Source organism: Corythoichthys intestinalis, chromosome 17, assembly GCF_030265065.1.
Source record: "Corythoichthys intestinalis isolate RoL2023-P3 chromosome 17, ASM3026506v1, whole genome shotgun sequence".
In the NCBI taxonomy this organism is placed as follows: domain Eukaryota; kingdom Metazoa; phylum Chordata; class Actinopteri; order Syngnathiformes; family Syngnathidae; genus Corythoichthys; species Corythoichthys intestinalis.
The window spans coordinates 13516369-13535559 of NC_080411.1; the positions used below are offsets into that span (position 1 = coordinate 13516369).

The 19191-nt window shown below is 37.7% G+C and overlaps 1 protein-coding gene across 2 annotated transcripts in view; it reads right to left on the reverse strand.

The window, feature by feature from the left end:
- The window catches only part of adamts6 (ADAM metallopeptidase with thrombospondin type 1 motif, 6), a 128644-nt gene that overhangs the window by 25779 nt on the left and 83674 nt on the right, over positions 1-19191 (reverse strand). Inside the window, exons 12-17 of one of the 2 annotated variants that reach the window (XM_057818500.1) lie at positions 17454-17561; positions 7648-7793; positions 4056-4119; positions 2598-2700; positions 1985-2118; positions 1778-1901 (exon numbers count right to left, since the gene is read on the reverse strand). In XM_057818500.1, the coding sequence (XP_057674483.1) occupies positions 1778-1901; positions 1985-2118; positions 2598-2700; positions 4056-4119; positions 7648-7793; positions 17454-17561 (679 nt within the window). The remainder of the gene's footprint in view (positions 1-1777; positions 1902-1984; positions 2119-2597; positions 2701-4055; positions 4120-7647; positions 7794-17453; positions 17562-19191) is intronic. The other variant, XM_057818501.1, reaches the window with a different exon arrangement.

Consider the following 19191-nt stretch of genomic DNA (forward strand, 5'->3'; position numbering starts at 1 on the left):
AGCATATTCATTCCAAAAATCATTGTGATGCAGTTTTAAATGGCTGCTGGGTTAGTGCTAGTGGTGTTCAATGAGGACGCTTTCTTTAGGCCTTGAGGAACTGTTTTGTAGATGGCGAGAGCGTCGTTTATTTCATTTCACACACGGGAAAAGCAACGCACGCTAGTGAGAGCGCCTCAACACTGATGTGTAACACCGCCTCCTCTATGACGCCGTACTCCTAAACCCCTCCTCCCACAGGGGCTTCAGAGAGGGGAGGGGTTGAGCAGGCGGCAGTGAAGAAGTGGAGAAAACTGCTTGGTTGCGCACATTTGGAGGCTAAATCAAGTATGTAATTATCGGATTGCATTATCGGTTCATTTTTTTATTATCTGTATTATCTGTGTGACGTCATAATTGCCATTATCGGCCGATAATTATCGGCAGCCGATATTATCGTGTATCTTTATTTTATATGATATATTATATTATATTCGTGCGAAATGTAGCCCTGACCCCCATTCAATAATCTGTTTTGTCTTATGTCGCGTCCCCAGCAAAAAGTGTACATGTAGTTATTCTCTAATATTGTCCCCAGCAATGTTGAGAGCAAACCTACGCCCTCGGTTTTTCCTGTTAAAGGTCTTTGGTTTGCGCTGCTATGGTTTTATAGATATTTCCCATTTTTGACTGATAGCGTCACCACCCCAAACATACACTGTTTTATCTTTATTACGTTTTTTTTTAATGTTGCGGGGATAACATCACCCATAAATGACACCACTTTTTTGCAGTAATTGGGGGGCCTGCGAGTGACGTCATCACTCGAAAAGAATTTTTCAATAGCTATAAAACAATAGCAGCACAAACAAATACAAATGTAGCACAAACAAACAGCACCACTTCGGGTCCATTTTGCATTAAATGGGGGGCTCCGTGAATTCATCACTACAAACTAAAAGTAATATATCTACACTGGTATTGCAGCACAAACAAAACAGTTTACAGTACAAAAGAAGCACAAATGATTGACACAAATTATAGCTGGTTTGGATCAAAAAGGGGGTGGTTGACCTAAGATGAACCTACAAAAGAATTGTAACTATCGCAATTGCAGCACAAACAAAACTTTTACAGCAAAAACGTAGCACAAACTATTGACATTTTTATATAAATTTGCATCTGATGGGGGGGCAATCTTCACAGAGGTAATATGGCCTGCGCAATACGCTTCAATTCAGCCCACATTCTATTAGAACTCTCTGCTTCAACACTAGATGGAGCTAGTCACTGAAACAGTGCCTTTCCATCTGCTCAGGGATCAAAACCTGTCAACATATTGAAATCGATGTAGGAAACTAGAATTTTAGCATTTTGTTTGACATTAACAATAAAAGAAAACAATGTGATTAATTTAAGCTATATTGGTTGTGATTTTTGTACTTTTTTTCCGCTGTCGCTGAACATTTTCTCTTTGTTCTGCCAAGAGTTTTTCACTCGTGTGAATATAAATACTAATAATGTTGCACTATCCTTATACGTGTGGATTATTTTTTAGCTTGTAGCCTGTAACTCATTAACTGACATTGGCAGTTAGACATCAAATACATCTCAAATGGGAACACCGAGTTTCACTGGCAGATCAGTTGATCGCAACCAGCCCCGAGTCAAATTGGATGGGACGTCTTTTTGACGCGATTGCAATCCCCTGTTCTTAAACAAAAATGGAAATGTTGCAAAAAGTTTAGACACCTCTGCGATGCTTTGATTTAGACTGCTTAGGCGGAACATTTTGTACCTCCACGTGGCAGAGAGTCATTGAAGAGTCCCTCAGTAGCCTCGCAGGTGCTGCCGTCGCCACCGCACACACGACACCGATCCTCCTTGGCGTCCGACGCCAGCACATTGTCGCAGCCCACGTGCTGTCATTCAGACACATACCAAGTCAAGGACACAACTTTCACAATGTACATGTAAAGAAATGAAACACAAAGCCCTGACTCACCCTACACTCTCCGTTGATGCAAATGTCTAAGGAGTCCGCCTGGCATCGCGTGCCATCGATGACGGCTGGAGAGCGTTCGGTGTAAAAGTTGTATCCCTCCGCCAGGCAGTTAAGAGCGCACGGCTTGACGCCGCCTGCGAGACGAGGCAACTTTATTTTTACACATACGAGATTGTCTCTTCTTTATTAAAGCCTTCTCTTTGGACCATTCTCTCAGGACGAGAATCTTCACTTGGGACTAGACCAGGGGTGGGCGAACTGGTACTCGTGGACCGTAGTGGTTCCTGGTCTTTGTTCCAACTGATCTAGCACAGTTAGTTTAACCAATGAGGTTTCCGCTGAAACATGAAGCACCTGACTGTGATCAACTGATTGCGCTTGTGAGACACCACATTGGTGAAAAGGTCGTCTTTAAGGAGATTTTTGAACTGTTGTGTTTTGGTCCAATTTTCCTGTTACCAGGTGAAATTGGCTAGAATTTCTCGCCGCAACTGGATAGTGGTGCTATTAAGAGGTGAGTCCCCAATGAAGGTTCAGACTGCCGCTGTTATATTTTTTTAAAAAGCTGTAAAAATTCAGGCGTTTTGGCTGTCAGTATTGTCCCTGAACTCACCGCCGGTGTAAGGCTTCCAGTTGTAGTACTTCCCGCGGAAAGGCATGCTGTCAAAGTCCCCACACTGCTTCTCCCGGAAATCGCGGGATCCCGAAAGACAGGCCTTCCGTACCGAAGACAAAAGATATTTAATATCATTTCCATTTTTATTGGCAATTGAAAATGAAAAATTATTTATAATTATGTAACATTTGCAGAAAATCAAAATTCTAAAGGAATGACACGGATTGTTTCTGTACACCGTGACCACGCGTGACCCAACTTAACCTGATTTCTAATCCGACGGCACTTTACCTGACGCAACCTAGGCACCTCAATGGATTTGACGTAAGTTACGCTGACCTAACATGACTTGACAGTAATCACTGTCATGCCGGCTCAACTCACAGGAAATTTAAGAATGTTTCGGCAATTTTATTTTATGCTTTTAAATAATTATGACTCCTCTGTGACTTGTACATTTAAGATGCGCATTACCTCCTTAAATTCATAATTTAGATAGTAGTTAATTCTCTAATTTCTAATAAACTCACTGGCTGCCATTGACGGCAATAGACGTCCAATCCATTTTGACTGGGAGGGGTACCAACGAACGTTTGCTTATATATGTGTATATGTATATGGATATGTATGTGTATATATATGTATAGTACATAAAATAATTTTAAAAATATTTTTTAAAAATACCTCCAAAAATGGGAAAATCATTTAAACTCTTTAAAAAAAAAAAAAAAAAAAAAAGATTTTTAAAAGATGAAAATTAATTAAAAATAAATGATTATACTTAAAACTACTTTTAAAAATTAAATCAAAATAAACATTTTTAGAGATATAGAAAAAAACCAAATACATTAAAAGTTTTTTGTTTTTTTTAATAATTGCTGGAAAAAAATATTCATAAAAATATATTTATTTCTTATTCATTTTTTTTTTTTTTTTACACTTTTGGATTTTTTGCATTTTTAGCTGTATTTTTTTCATACCGTACTTATACATAATGTGTTTTATTTTGTAAAATTAGTATTATTTTTAATCAATACCATTTTTATATCCTCATGTTTTCCTCCAACATTTTATGCATATTTTTTAACTCCAAAATTCAATTCACAACAGAAGGATGACTGGACGCAACACGATTCGACGTCTATCATCGTCAACGGCGCTGAAAGATTTAAATATAAATTAGGGCACCAACCCAGAACTGAACTATATTCCGTCTCTTTCGTAGCTCTGTCACTCTCCATCATTAGTACAGTTCAATGCAATTTGATCAGTATGACTTCATACCGCCTGCGTGTGCGTTTTTTTTTTAAACTGCCGTCTCGCCGGACTTCCACCGAGACGGTGTGTCAGGAAGCTGCTCGCTGACCTCCAAAAGGCCTTGCCCAGAAAGCGTAGCAGCGAAGCCTCCCGCAGGCTTCAGGTTGCACAAGAAGAAGAAGAGGAGGAGAAACTCACGCCGGTGTTACAGGATCTGTAGCGCTTCCTCTCTCCGAGGCAGTACTTCCCTCCTCCGGAAGGCCTAAGTGGAACAAGGGACATTTGAATTAGAGGTGACATTGCTCTTCACGTGATCAGATCGAGGACATCTCTAACATATTATTTTTGCTGTACGATATACTGTAGATCATCTGTACCACTGTACTCTAATACTGTATATTTTTCTGAAAGCAGCCATGAATGTTTTAATCATTTTATGTTTATTATATAAATAACAATGAAATAATATCTCACCCATCACATTTATGTTTCAGTGCAGTCCATCAAATTCTGTCAGTTAGTGTTCTTCATTATTTAAGATTAATTCTCCATACCTACTGATTTTTTAATCATTGCGATAGACGCATTGTTTCATACGTCTACGACGTCATGCATGTCCCAAACTGCATTGACATCATGACGATCTTTTCAACTCATTTCACCAGTTTTTTTTTTTTTCCATGATGATCACGGCATATTGTTTTGCCATGCCATCATCCTTCAGATAGCTTCCTCAAATCTCTGAGCCAATCATATATACAATATTTTTTTTTTTTTTTTTTAATGGTTAAGAAATTTGTATCTGGTGATGAATATTTCGAAAATGAAGTGACAGGAAGAATAAATCCTGATTAAAAGTAGAAAGTGAATTGGCCTTGTAATTTATTAGTTCTGGAACTGAGAAGTAATCAAGATACTTTAAAATACAGTAGCTAGTAAAATAATCTGTGTATAATTTTACGAGTAACATTACTTTTTACAAGTACTACCCTAATACTGTCCCTGGTCAGACCCGGAGAAGCTTTAAAGATCGTACTCTGTACAATGACAATAAAGGCTTTCTATAGTTTAGTATTAATATCAGTATTAGTATAAGAATACTATACTTAAGATACGAGTGTAGTATAGTATAGTGGTATAGTATTTTGTACTCGTCTAGTAGTATAGAATAGTATACTCGTATAGTTTCGTATAGTATACTAGTATAATATACTGGTATAGTATGACATAGTATAGTATAGTATACTAGTATATAATTCTATAATATTTGTATTTATAGTAATACTATAGTATACTAGTATAGTATACTGGTATAATGTAGCATAGTATACTGGTATTTTATAGACTTAGTATACTATACTCATCTAGTAGTATAGCATAGTATACTCTCAGTTTCCTATAGTATACTTGTATAATATACTCGTATAGTTTCGTATAGTATACTAGTAAATGTATACTTGTATAGCATAGTATACTGCATAGTATACTCGTATAGTATACTGGTGTCATAGTATACTAGTGTAGTATAGTAGTATATTATAGTATAGCATAGTATACTTGTATAATATACTCGTATAGTTTCGTATAGTATACTAGTAAATGTATACTTGTATAGCATAGTATACTGCATAGTATACTCGTATAGTATACTGGTGTCATAGTATACTAGTGTAGTATAGTAGTATATTATAGTATAGCATAGTATACTCGTATAGTATACTGGTATAGCATAGTATACTAGTGTAGTATAGTGGTATATTATAGTATAGCATGTATACTCGTATAGTTTCATATAGTATACTAATATAATTTACTTTGATAGTATAGCATAGTATACAAGTGTAGTATAGTGATATAGTATACTCATATAGTTTCGGATAGTATACTAGTATAATATACTGGTATAGTATAACATAGTATACTAGTAGAGTATACTGGTATATACTCGTATAGTTTCGTATAGTACATTAGTGTAATTTACTTGTATAGCATAGTATACTGCATAGTATACTCGTATAGTATACTGGTATAGCATAGTATATAGTACGAGTGTAGTATAGTGGTATATTATAGTATAGCATAGAATACTCGTATAGTTTCATATAGTATAATAATATATACTTGGATAGTATAGCATAGTATACAAGTGTAGTATAGTGATATAGTATACTCATATAGTTTCGGATAGTATACTAGTATAATATACTGGTATAGTATAACATAGTATACTCGTAGAGTATACTGGTATATACTCGTATAGTTTCGTATAGTATATTAGTGTAATTTACTTGTATAGCATAGTATACTGCATAGTATACTCGTATAGTATACTGGTATAGCATAGTATATAGTACGAGTGTAGTATTGTGGTATATTATAGTATAGCATAGAATACTCGTATAGTTTCATATAGTATAATAATATATACTTGGATAGTATAGCATAGTATACTAGCATATTATAGCATAGTATACTTGTCTAGTATAGTGATATAGTATACTGGTATAGTATACTATACTTGTGTAGTAGTATAGTATAGCATAGTATCCTAGTATAATGTACTGGTATAGCATAGTATACTGAATACCATAGTATACTGGCATAGAATACTGGTATAGTATAGGATAGTATACTAGTATAATATACTGGTATCGTATAACATAGTATACTAGTATAGTATACTGGTATATACTCATAGTTTCGTATAGTATATTAGTGTAATTTACTTGTATAGCATAGTATACTGCATAGTATACGCGTATAGTATACTGGTATAGCATAGTATATAGTACGAGTGTAGTATATTATATCATTGTATAGCATAGAATACTCGTATAGTTTCATATAGTATAATAATATATACTTGGATAGTATAGCATAGTATACTAGCATATTATAGCATAGTATACTTGTGTAGTATAGTGATATAGTATACTAGTATAGTATACTATACTTGTGTAGTAGTATAGTATAGCATAGTATCCTAGTATAGTGTACTGGTATAGCATAGTATACTGAATACCATAGTATACTGGCATAGCATAGTATACTGGTATAGTATAGCATAGTATACTAATGTAGTATAGTAGTATAGTGGTATAGTATAGTGATATAGTATACTGGTATAGTATAGCATAGTATACTAGTGTAGTACAATAGTATAGTATACTGGTATAGTATACTATACTCGTATAGTAGTATAGTTTAGCATAGTATACTCGTATAGTTTCGTATAGTATACTAGTATGATATACTGGTATAGTACACGGGTTTAGTAAAGTATAGTATACTCATAGTATACACGTACATAATATACTAGTATAGTATACTAATATAATATACTGATATAGTATACTAATATAATATACTAGTATACTGGTTTAGTATAGTATAGGTGTATAGTACACTATAGCATAGTATACTGGTATAGTACTGTATACTGGTAGAGTATACTCGTATAGTATACAGTACGAGTATAGTGTATAGTGTACTGTTATAGTATAATGGTACAGTATAGTATACTTGTATACGTAATACACTAGTATAGTATATTATACTAGTATTGGATAGTACAGTTTACTGCTATCGTATATTATCGTATTCTATTCTATTGTACTGTACTCTATCAACTATTTTATGTTTCATCACATCAATAATTTTGATTGGCCATTTCATCTTTTGACCCCTCCCGCCACATTTGAGTTCTGGTTCCGGTGCGTGTCGCCGCATGTAGTTTGGCCCCCCGGGTGTGTGTGTGTTCCGCTCGCTGTGGCTTACTTTGCCTACTTACGCTGGGCTGTCACAGTGCCTCACGGACGAGGAGACGCCTCCACCGCACGTCCTGCTGCACTCCCCCCACGTCGACCAGGGACCCCAGCCTCCGTCCTCGCTTTGCGGCCAGGTCCCGTACGCCACGCACTCGCCTTGGTAGCACCACTGAGCAGAGAAGTGAGCAACGATGAGCGAGCGGCAACTTATTAAGAGCCGGCAATGTCAGTTTTACTGTTTTCCGAGCGTCCCGTCCAGGCTGTAAATTAGCTTCGGCGTGAAATGTAGACTACACAGCCTTTGACTGATGACTTTTTTCCCCGAAGCAACACGTGCGCGATCCCTCTCTCGAGCCTTTTTAAACATACACTAAATCCCAATCGCACCATTACTCAGCCCATAATTTCATTTACGCATTAGTCCACTTCTGCAGCCGGCCTTGTAGGGCTTTAATGTCTGACTCAGCTTGCTCGCGTCCGCCGAGGAAGCCGTCGGGGAGAATCAAAAGTTTTGTGGGTCAGCGCGAAAGCCAGAGCCAGAAGTGTCGTGACGAGATACGAGCTTTGGTTTAGAAGCGAAAGATGAAAATATCTTTGAAAATGGCCCGCACAAGAAGTTTGAGTTCAGCCTACATTCTGTTGCACTTCTCAGCTTCAACACTAGAAGGAGCTAGTCACTTAGACAGCGCCCCCGTCCCCCAATTAGCTAAGGGGTCAAAACCTGACAACATGTGGCAATTTATGTAGGAAATTGTAGAATTTCAGTATTTTGTTTTACATCTATAATTTAAAAACAATAATTTAATGTTTGGTTGTGATTTTTTTTATTTCTCGCTGGATATTTTCTCAAATATTTTTTGTTTTTGTTTTCTTTTTTGCATTATCCTACACCAAATCATCATCATGTTTCATTACCTGTGATGATCAAAATGGATTGGACGTCTATCGCCGTCAATGGCAGCCCATGAGTTAATAAATAAAAATGAATCAATAGATTTTAAAACCAGATCTTTTACACCCTTTTCCGATCCTGTGAAAATCACGTGATCGGGCCCGATTTCTGATCACGTTTGACCACTGCCAAACCCCCAGTCAAATTCGATTGGATATCTATCGCTCTCAACGGCAGCCAATGAGTTAATACATAAAAAGCATTACATTTTAAAAACCCGATTTTTTACACCATATTCCGATCCTATGAAAATAACGTGATCAGGCCCGATTTCCGATCACGTTCGACCATCGCCCAGCACAATTGCATTGGACGTCTATCACCGTCAACAGGAGACAATGAGATAATACCTAAAAACCAATACATTCAAAACCCGATCTTTTACACCTTATTACGATCCTATAAAATCACATAAACGGGTTCAATTTCCGATCACGTTCGATCACTGCAAGCCCGCCGGTCAAAAATGGATTGGACGTCTATTGCCATCAATGATTTAATACCTAAGAATCCATACATTATCATAACCTGATCTTTTTCACCCTATGAAAATCACGTAATCAGGCCCGATTTCCGATTACGTTCGATCGCTGCAAGCCCCCCAGTCAAATTGGATTTGACGTCTATCACCGTCAATGGCAGCCAATCAATTGGTACCTAAAAACACATTTTAAAATCTTTTACACCCTATTCCGATCCTGTGAAAATCACGTAATCGGCCCGATTTCCGATCATGCTCGATTGTTGCCAGCCCCGCAGTCAAATTGGATTTGACGTCGATCACCGTCAATGTCAGTCAATGAATTGGCACCTAAAAATACATTTTTAAATCTTTTCCACCGTATTCTGATCCTGTGAAAATCACGTAATCGGGCCAGATTTCCGATCACGTTCGATCGCTACCAGCCCCCACGTCAAATTGGATTGTACGTCTATCACCGTCAATGGCAGCCAATGAGCTAATACCTAAAAATCAATACATTTTAAAAACCCAATCTTTGCCACCCTATGAAAATCACGTAATCTGGCCCGATTTCCGATCACGTCTGATTGCTTCCAGCCCCCCCAGTCAAAAATCAATTGAACGTCGATTGCCGTCAATAAAAGTGAATGAGTTAATCCTTGAAAATATAACTAAATACATTTTAAAAACCAGATCTTTTAAACCCGATTCCAGTCCTATGAAAATCACGTAATCGGGCCCGATTTCCGATCATGCGATCAGATCGGGGACAATCCTAACTGTGTATTCATATCCATTTTTTCAAAATAAAACGAGACAGTAGCTATAACTATTGTTTATTTACTTATTTATTTATGTTCAGAACACCCCACATCATATAAAAAATAAACTAACTTTAGCTGCAGTCTCTTTTTTATTCCACAAATACCCTCGAGACTTGACGCCTTCCCCAATTTGGGGCCTGTTCATTTTGGGTCAAACTGTATAAGTGACTTCAAGCGGGATTCAAACCCAGGCCGCCGCCATGACAGGACACTTTTATCTGACGGGGAAGACCTCTTTTTGTTTCCTTGTGTGTGTTCTGAAACATTGGATGCAAGGGGCGCTCTGGCGCCTCGGGAGGGTGATAAGCTGCTCACTAAGCCAGCTGGGAGATCCGAGCGGATCAGTCCTTTTGTTTCCCCAACTGTGTCAGTGGGTTAAGAGCCCCGAGCGTGAGTGTGCATTTTCAAGGTGAGCAGGGAGGCAACAAAAGTACTAGTTCACTACGTAAACAAGGACATTAATGAAGCTCCATGCCACTTCGGTGTCATTATCACAAAGCATGGAGTAAAAAGCATAGATGTCAAAGCATAACATTGTCTGAAAACCCTAAATTAGGGTGTGACAGCGTATTAGAGCCAAACAAAGAAAAAAAATATAGGGCTACGAGAGTAAAGTTTTCAAGTTAAAACGAGAAAAAAATCGTAGTATTAGTACGTGAAAAAGAAGTTATAATAATACGAGATTAAAGTCGTAATATTACATTACTTATTATGTATGGATGCAGTACAGCTAATGTAGTTAATTAGCGGCTATGTTCTGTTAAAATGAACAAAAGTGAGAGCATCTGGTGAAGTTGTATTTTAGAATCACTTTCACAAATAAGGAAATCCTTAGTCTTTCGGGTCATCTACACTGTATCAAACTATAATCATTACAAGGATTTACATTAATACTTCATTGAAGCTCCGAAAAATACATTTCTGTAAGGTACGTGGCAGCTAATTTTGCTAAATTAGCTACAGTGTATCTATAGGTATAACGACTTTTTTCTCATACTAATACTGCGATTTTAATACCATTATATTACCACTTTATTACTGTACTGATACTGCAACTTTAATATCGTTATATTACGACTGTATTCTCATTCTAGTACTATGGTGTTAATCTTCTAATATCACAATGCGTGACTTCATTCTCTTGTTATTACTTTTTTCTGGTACAAATACGATGACTTTAATATCGTAATGGTAATATTACTTTTTTCTCATACTAATACCTTATACTAATACTAGGACTATTCTCATACTAGTACTACGACATTAATCTTGTAATATTACAATGCGTGACTTCATTCTCGTATTATTACAAATTTTTTCTCATACATATACTTCAATCACGTAATTTACGACTTTATTCTCATACTATTACTACGACTCTAATAACGTTATATTACTCATTTTTTCTCGTACAAATACTACAACTTTAATCCCGTACTATTACTGCGACTTTAAAATCGTAATATTGGGACTTCTCATACTAGTAATACGATATTAATCTCGTTATATTACAATGTGTGATTTCATTCTTATTATTATGACTTTTTACTCGTACTAATACTATGACTTTATCCTCTAAATTTTTTCTTTTACTAATACTGCAACTTTAATATCGTAACATTATGACTCGTACTACTATATTAATCTAGTAATATTACAATGTGTGACTTCATTCTCTGATTATTTTTTTTCTCGTACAAATACTACGACTTCAATCTCGAAATATTACGACTTTCTTTTCATACTAGTACTATGATATTAACCCCGAAATATTAAAACGCGTGACTTCATTCTCTTATATTACAACTTTTTTCTCATATTAATACTACAACTTTATTCTCATAATGTTACTTTTTTTCTCGTACTAAGACTGCTATGTAAAATATTATATAATATATATTATTCGATATTATATAATGCATACTATATAATATATAATATTACTACTTTATTCTCATATTATTACTACGATATTAATCTTGTAATATTACAATGCATGACTTAATTCTCGTGTTATTACTTTTTTCTCGTGCTACTACTACGATTTTCCATTCAAAAGTTATATAATTTGCCAGATAACACTAAATGAAATCCGTTATAAGCATTTATTAATGCTCATGACAGTGTCATGTCATAATTATGATTGTCTAATGACAGTCTTATGGCGCCACTGTCAAATAGTGTTACCAAATACCATAACTAGTAATTAATGAAACAACTGGAACAGTAACTGAAGAAATAATTAGCACAGAACACAAATTTTGATTGTTATTTACCTCCATAGCGCTGCAATGCATGCGAGGAGGCATGTTTGGACAACAACGGTGTTGACAGCAGAGGTTGACTGTCTCCCCCAAGGGAGCAGTGATGGCCAAATGAAGCTTCTTGAAGCAATGAAGCTTTACAACCAGTTGGTTCAAAGCTTCATGGTGGTTCATTTGGTCTTATGACAGTAGTATGAGACCGCGGTCAAATAATGTGTTACTGCTTACTGTAATTTTCGGACTATGAGCCGCTACTTTTTTCCTTCATTTTGATACATGTGGCTTATTGTCAAGTGCAGAATATTTGTTGCTTTATTTGGGTTAATAGGTAACACTTTATTTGACAGCGGCGTGATAAGACTGTCATAAGACAGTCCTAATTATGACATGACACTATCATGGGCATTACTGAATGCTTATGTCATTAAGTTTCATCCAGTAAATTATGTCACTAACTCCATTTATGTCCATCTTGAATCTTTTACATCCATTCAAAAGTGAGATAATTTGCCAGATAACACTAAATGACATCTGTTATAAGCATTCATTAATGCTCATGACGGTGTCATGTCATAATTATGATTGTCTAATGGCATGGCGCTGTTACCATATACCATAACTAGCAATTAATGAAACAACTGGAATAGTAACTGAAGAAATAATTAGCACAGAACATGAATTTTGATTGTTATTTACATCTGTAGCGCTGCAATGCATGCTAGGAGGCATGATGGAATTTGGTGGGTGGTGGCTAATAGTTATGTGCGCCTTATAGTCCGAAAATTACAGTACAATGCGTGACTTTGTTCTCGTATTAAGACAACTTTTTTCTCGTACTAATACTACGACTACAATCTTGTACTATTACTTTATTCTCATACTAGTTCTACGACTTTAATGTTGTAATGTTACGACTTTTTCTAGTACTAATACAACTTTAATCTTGTACTAATACTGCCACTTGAATATCGTAATATTACTTTGTTCTCATACGAATACGTCAAGAGCAGGGCAGCGAGGGCTACATTGGGCCACTGTCCTCTTCCTTTGTCCCGCACGTCCTCGGGCGGCTCTGGAAAACGAGATTACGTTGCAGGCGAGAGGTTTGCGTTATACAACGACCTCCAGCAAGGTGAGAGCACACAAGAAGCTCAGTTCAGTGGGTCACTTTTTGTCTCTCTCCCCCGCCCCGGTTGCCCCCTGCCCTCTCCCATTGGCCGGGCCTCTCTTCATTACACGGCGGGTGAGAAACGGCTGACAGTCGCGTTCCTTTGAACTCTCCCGGCCGGAGCAGACTGGCAACGGCGGGGCAGCGTTCCTAAAAAAAAGTGCTCCAAAAGCGCTTCCAAAAGCCCCCCCGGCTCAACCTGGGGCCCCCTGTGTTGTCCGGGACCCTGTCCGCGGGCCCCGGCCCTCAAAAGCTCCACTGAGCTAATGCTAATGGCCGCTGACAGCTCGTGACACTCTCCCATTCTTCCCTTTTAGACCGCCGACCATCCGACCACAATGACTGCCGTAATCCACGTTAAACCTGTCTCTCCCTAACCTGGCTGCCATGGACAGTACACTGGTGAAATGTTGACTTCCTACTACTTATTTAACACAAGCGGGCACTTTGGCTAACTTACTACAGAGATCGAAATGGACACCTACTGATTTCCTCCTATTGACGTATCGGCTAGCCGTGCGGTTAGCTTGTGTTTGCAGATATCCATCTCTGAGATTCTTAGCGCTGCCAAAATACACGGCAGTTGCACAGAAGTTAAGTGTTGAAAAAAACGGCACTGGAAAAAAAACAGTGACGTGTATTTATTCGAAGAAGTGCTTCTATTATTGAGCAGTGACTATTATTGAGCAGTGATTCCCGACAACTGCGTCAAGACATGTTAGCGCTGAAATGTTCAAACTGCGGTTACTGGCCCGCAGCAAATTATAAAAACATCATTGAAAATGCTATATGTCCAGGAATTTAATAGAATTGAAACATTTCAAAAGGTCTATTTGTAAAATTATTGATTTCTTATCAAGTATCGAAAGTCATGTTAGCGATTATGCTAGCAAAGCTACGTTGAGGGCTCAAAATATCCCTTATGCTAGTGTCCACTCTGTTACATCCAAATGGCACCCTATAAAGAAATGACTTATCGTAATTTTCTAACTATAAGGCGCATCTGACTACAAGCCGCCACCCACCAAATTTTGACACAAACACGGCATTTGTTCATAAATAAGCCGCACAGGACTATAAACCGCAGCTGTCCTCACTATATTATAGAATATTTACAAAAAAAGTTATTACCCGGTAACACTTTATTTGACAGCGGCATAATAAGACTGTCATAAGACCAAATGAACCACCATGAAGCCTTGAACCAATTGGCTCCAAAGCTTCATTGCTTCAAGAAGCTTCATTTGGCCATCACTGCTCCCTTTTGGGAGACAGTCAACCTCTGCTAGTACCTGCTGTCAACACTGTTGTCCTCCAACATGCCTCCCTAGCATGCATCGCAGCCCCATGGAGGTAAATAACAATAAAAATTTGTGTTCTGTGCTAATTATTTCTTCAGTTACTGTTCCAGTTGTTTTATTAATTACTAGTTATGGTATTTGGTAACTTTTTTTGACAGTGGCCGCCATAAGACTATCATAAGACCATCATAATTATGACATGACCAGTGTTGTTAATCTTACTTTAAAAAAGTAATTAATTACAATTACAAATTACTTCTCCCAAAAAGTAATTGTGTTAGTAACTCAGTTACCTCAATGTAAAAGTAGTTAGTTACTTGACAAAGTAACTGGTGATAATTTTCATGTTTTTTTTGTCTAAAAAAAAAACAAACAAACAAAAAAAACTGAAGTTTAAAGGGTTTTTGGGACAACAGTGGTATTGCGGATATTGCAATAACTGGATAATAATAATAATAACTAGATAATAACCTTTGCTATGCGTGGAAGTCATTTAATGTTGTGAATCAATCGTTAAAATTGCTCCCGTTATTGCATTAGTTCCCTTCCGTCTATTTTCGACATGTGTAAGTTTTAAAACTGTTTTATCATTTAAAGATAGATTTAAGTTAAGTTTTGCCGATTTAGGAGCATTTTAGATAAAAAGTGACTTAGGTTCGCCGGGAAGGTTCTCTACAACAGAGCCTTCATGAGAAGTCTACTGCTTTAAGATGGTATCTGTTTACTAACGCATCTAGTTCTTTATTATATATGTTGCTAATGCCGCCGGGTCTGTCATATGCATCAAGTTCTGTATATATGTGATATCTACCGAAGCATCATGCGGGCGTAGTTTGTAGGCTATCGGCTAAAGTCAGGTATTGTTGGAGCCACCTAGCATACTAGCATCACGTTTGCAACGGCGTCACACTCCTTTGCCTCCTCCCCACTCCTGCTCTGCTCTCTCGTCTCCGTGAGTCCGTCTTTTTCCAGACTTTTCTCGCGGCAGTCAACCAACATCGTAAAGCATAGTAACGCACGCCTTTTCCGCCTCAGTAACGGTAACGGCGTTGCCAAGATGAGAAAAGTACTTAATTAGATTACTCACTACTGAAGAAAATAACGCTGTTATTAACGCCGTTATATTCTAACGCCGTTATTAACAACACTGGACATCACACCGCCATGGGCATTGATAAATGCTTATGACAGATGTCATTAAGTGTCATCTGGCAAATTATGTCACTAACTCCATTTATTTCCTGCTCGGATATTTTAAACTTTTAAACAAATTACGTCTCAATGAAAAAAATGGTGTCTGTAAAAAAGTCACGGATATCTACCTCATAACTATCGCTTAATTGTATTTTTTTTGTAACTATCGCATTTTCTCCGATATGTTCGATGATAAATAATCGATCGAAAATTGAAAAACAACATTTAAAAGGGTAAATATTTGAAAAAGAACATCTTGACCTCCCCTTGATGTCTGTGATTTCTGCTTCGCGACCCTTCTTATATTACCATGTTTCATCCATAAAATCCCTCAAAAATCCAGCTGTGGCCATTCACAGCTGTGACTTGACATTCAGTGCTACATGGAGTTTTTGGATCAAAACGAGGTAAGAATGCCATAGTATCTCATTAAAGTCATGGCGTCTGTAATTCTGCTCTCGCCTCCAGATAGGGTTTTGCTGTTTAAAAAATTTTTTTTTTTTTAAAAATGCCCTCCTGTTCAAAATTTTTTTCCCCCAGAAAATGGAGATTTTAAGCTTTCCGTTGATGTATCTCACATGTATATCGGACAATTTTGAAATTTGGTTAAATTGGGTGTCTCAGAGCGGAACTTCAAATCACCTGAGTGTTTTCCGCCATATATCATTTCTTACTTGTAACCCTGGGCAGTGAATGTAAGTAATAGCCATTTCAACTAGAAAGGCTAGCATTGAGCAATCATGTTTCACTGGCATTGACAGCAATAGACGTCCAATCTGGGGCTGGCAGTGACGATCCCAGTCAAAATGGATTGGACGGCTATCACTGCCAATGGTATCCAATGAGTTAATACTTAAAAACATTTTTAAAACCCAATTTTCTTTTACCTGCTTCCAGTCCTCTAAAAATTACGTGATCAAATCTATATATACACTTAAATAATAGTGCTGGACTATAGGTCGTCTCCGGGTTACGACGGACCGGACCACAAGATTTCAATTTTACCACGCCCGCGTCTCGTCGTTCTTTTTTTAAAAATGTTGACTTTTGTTTTGTGATGCATGCTTTTATTTTAGCGCAGGAAGCGTAGAACAGTAAGCGAACGCATGTATAGACGCGCCCGTCCACCCCACATTAGCACACACAGAGCAACCGAGTGGCAGAGGTGGCGGCCTGCGCGCACATTTGTTGCTTGTGAAGCATCCAGAGACGATGACTGTATATAACCCTTTTTGTACTGTTTATTGTGCGTTTTCAGTTGTGGTCGAATACTTGGGGCGAGTTGATGTGATTGGTTTTTGATGATGTGCGGACTCTAACTGATACGTGCTAATCGTTTGTTATTGTTGTATTAGCGGCTTACTTGTAAACGCAAATTTGAATTGCTGTTATCGAAGATGAGACTGATTTAATTTCATTTTATTTCAGTTTCATTCTGCAAGTGTTGATGTCATGAACAGCCAATGCAGGAACGGAACTCGTTCGTAAACCGGGGACTACCTGTATATACTGTTACAGTGTATTTAACAAATGAAAGTGGAAGGATTTTAAGTGTTAGCGTGATCACCATTTGTGACGAAAATAATCTCATTTTACTTAACCGGTTCAAAATGTTATTATTTACAACCAATAATGCATATTGTGGTCCGTACTTACGACTTACCCCTTTCTCAATGCTCCCCGTCTGGCACAGCGTTCCCTCGGCGGCAGGAATACTGTTAGTAACACAGCGGTTGCTTTTGCTAAGGCACCAGAGCTCTCTACACACTTCCTAGGAAAGACGGCAAAAGCAAGTTGGTCAGAACACTTTACAGACACTCCCCTATTACGCCTCGTTCAGACCGGCCACGTATTTTTTCTCGTCGCAAAATGGGTTCCCAGACAAAGTCGACGTAAACGGGTTGACACGCATCCTGCGTGACGTGACGTCGGCAGGAGACGACGAGGAAGCAGCTAATCAAATCCATTTTCTCATTGCTAAAAGTTGTGGCATTGCTAATGCCACAACATTGTCACATGCATCTCACTAATTTGTCGTTAGACATCTGTCTCAATCTGGGTACTGCACATGCCATATTTGCAATGTTACATGACAGCATCTTTTGCACCGTTACTGTTCGACATGGTTGATCACAACATACTACTCAACATATGAGTGGGTAGGGCTCACTGACATTGTTCTACATGATAGCGATTTCAATCGGAAAACATAAGTCGAAATGAACCAAATTCACATGTGGGGTTCCTCAAGGGTCCATTCTCGGACCACTTTTATTTAACATCTACAGGTAGTCCCCGGGTTACGAACGAGTTCCGATCCTATGTTGGCGATGTAAACCGAATTTCCGCGTAAATCGGAATTAGCCCCAAAATAAATCTCCAAAAAAATCCAAAAGTATTGTATTTTGTTTAATGATGGAGGATACACTGCCCTCCGGTGGCAGCATTGGGTCTGGCTGGACTGTCGCCCTATGACTGAGGAGCAGACTTGTCTGACATAGATAAAGGACAGCTGCGCTCTGGTTTTGCCCACTTAAGGCTGTAAGTTGTTTCAGCTAATAGATGTTTGTGTATACATTTTTACAGTTTGTGGAGTTACGTGTTAGTGATTTGCTATGAGAATTGTAAATATGTTAGCATTTGTAGCATTTAAGCTAACGGATTTTGGTTAGGCAAATTAGTCTAATTTAATCAACTAAATTTACATACTAAACAGACTAGATGGACGTTTGCACACAAATTGTTTTGTGTCAAGTGCTTTTTTTTGTTAAAATGCCTGTCATCTTGAACATAAGTGTACACATGTGTGTTACAGCTTCACAAATTGTCAAAAGTGAAAGATGTTAAAAGCTTCAAAAAGCACAATTAGCTTTTTTGCCGTCTGTAAAGCTGAACAGCTTCACGTTTAGAGAGGACAGTACATGTCATATTAATAAAGTAAAGTAAAAAATAAGATACTGTGAGGTACAATAAGGTACTGTGTATGCAACTAAAAATAAAAAACAACTGGAGATAAAATGTCGGACAAGACTCCGGCATCGAAAAGTCGAAACCACTTAAGCCGAGTACGTCGTAACCCGGGGAACATCATGGAACAGTATGACATCTATCAAACCTATGCAGATGACACACAACTGTACACCTAGCAAATCATCGTGTTTGCAACGGTGTCACCACCCCCTTCCACTCTGCTCTCTCCCAGGCAGCTGTGACAAAATCAAACAATCAACGCTTCAGTCAACCAACTTGTAGTAACGCCTCCCTTCACATCCTCGGTAACGTAAACACCGTTGCAAAGATGGGAAAAGTAATTAAGTAGATTACTCACTACTAAAAAAATAACACCATTAGATACGCCGCTAAACTCCAACGCTGTTATTAACAACACTGCTTGTTCAGTA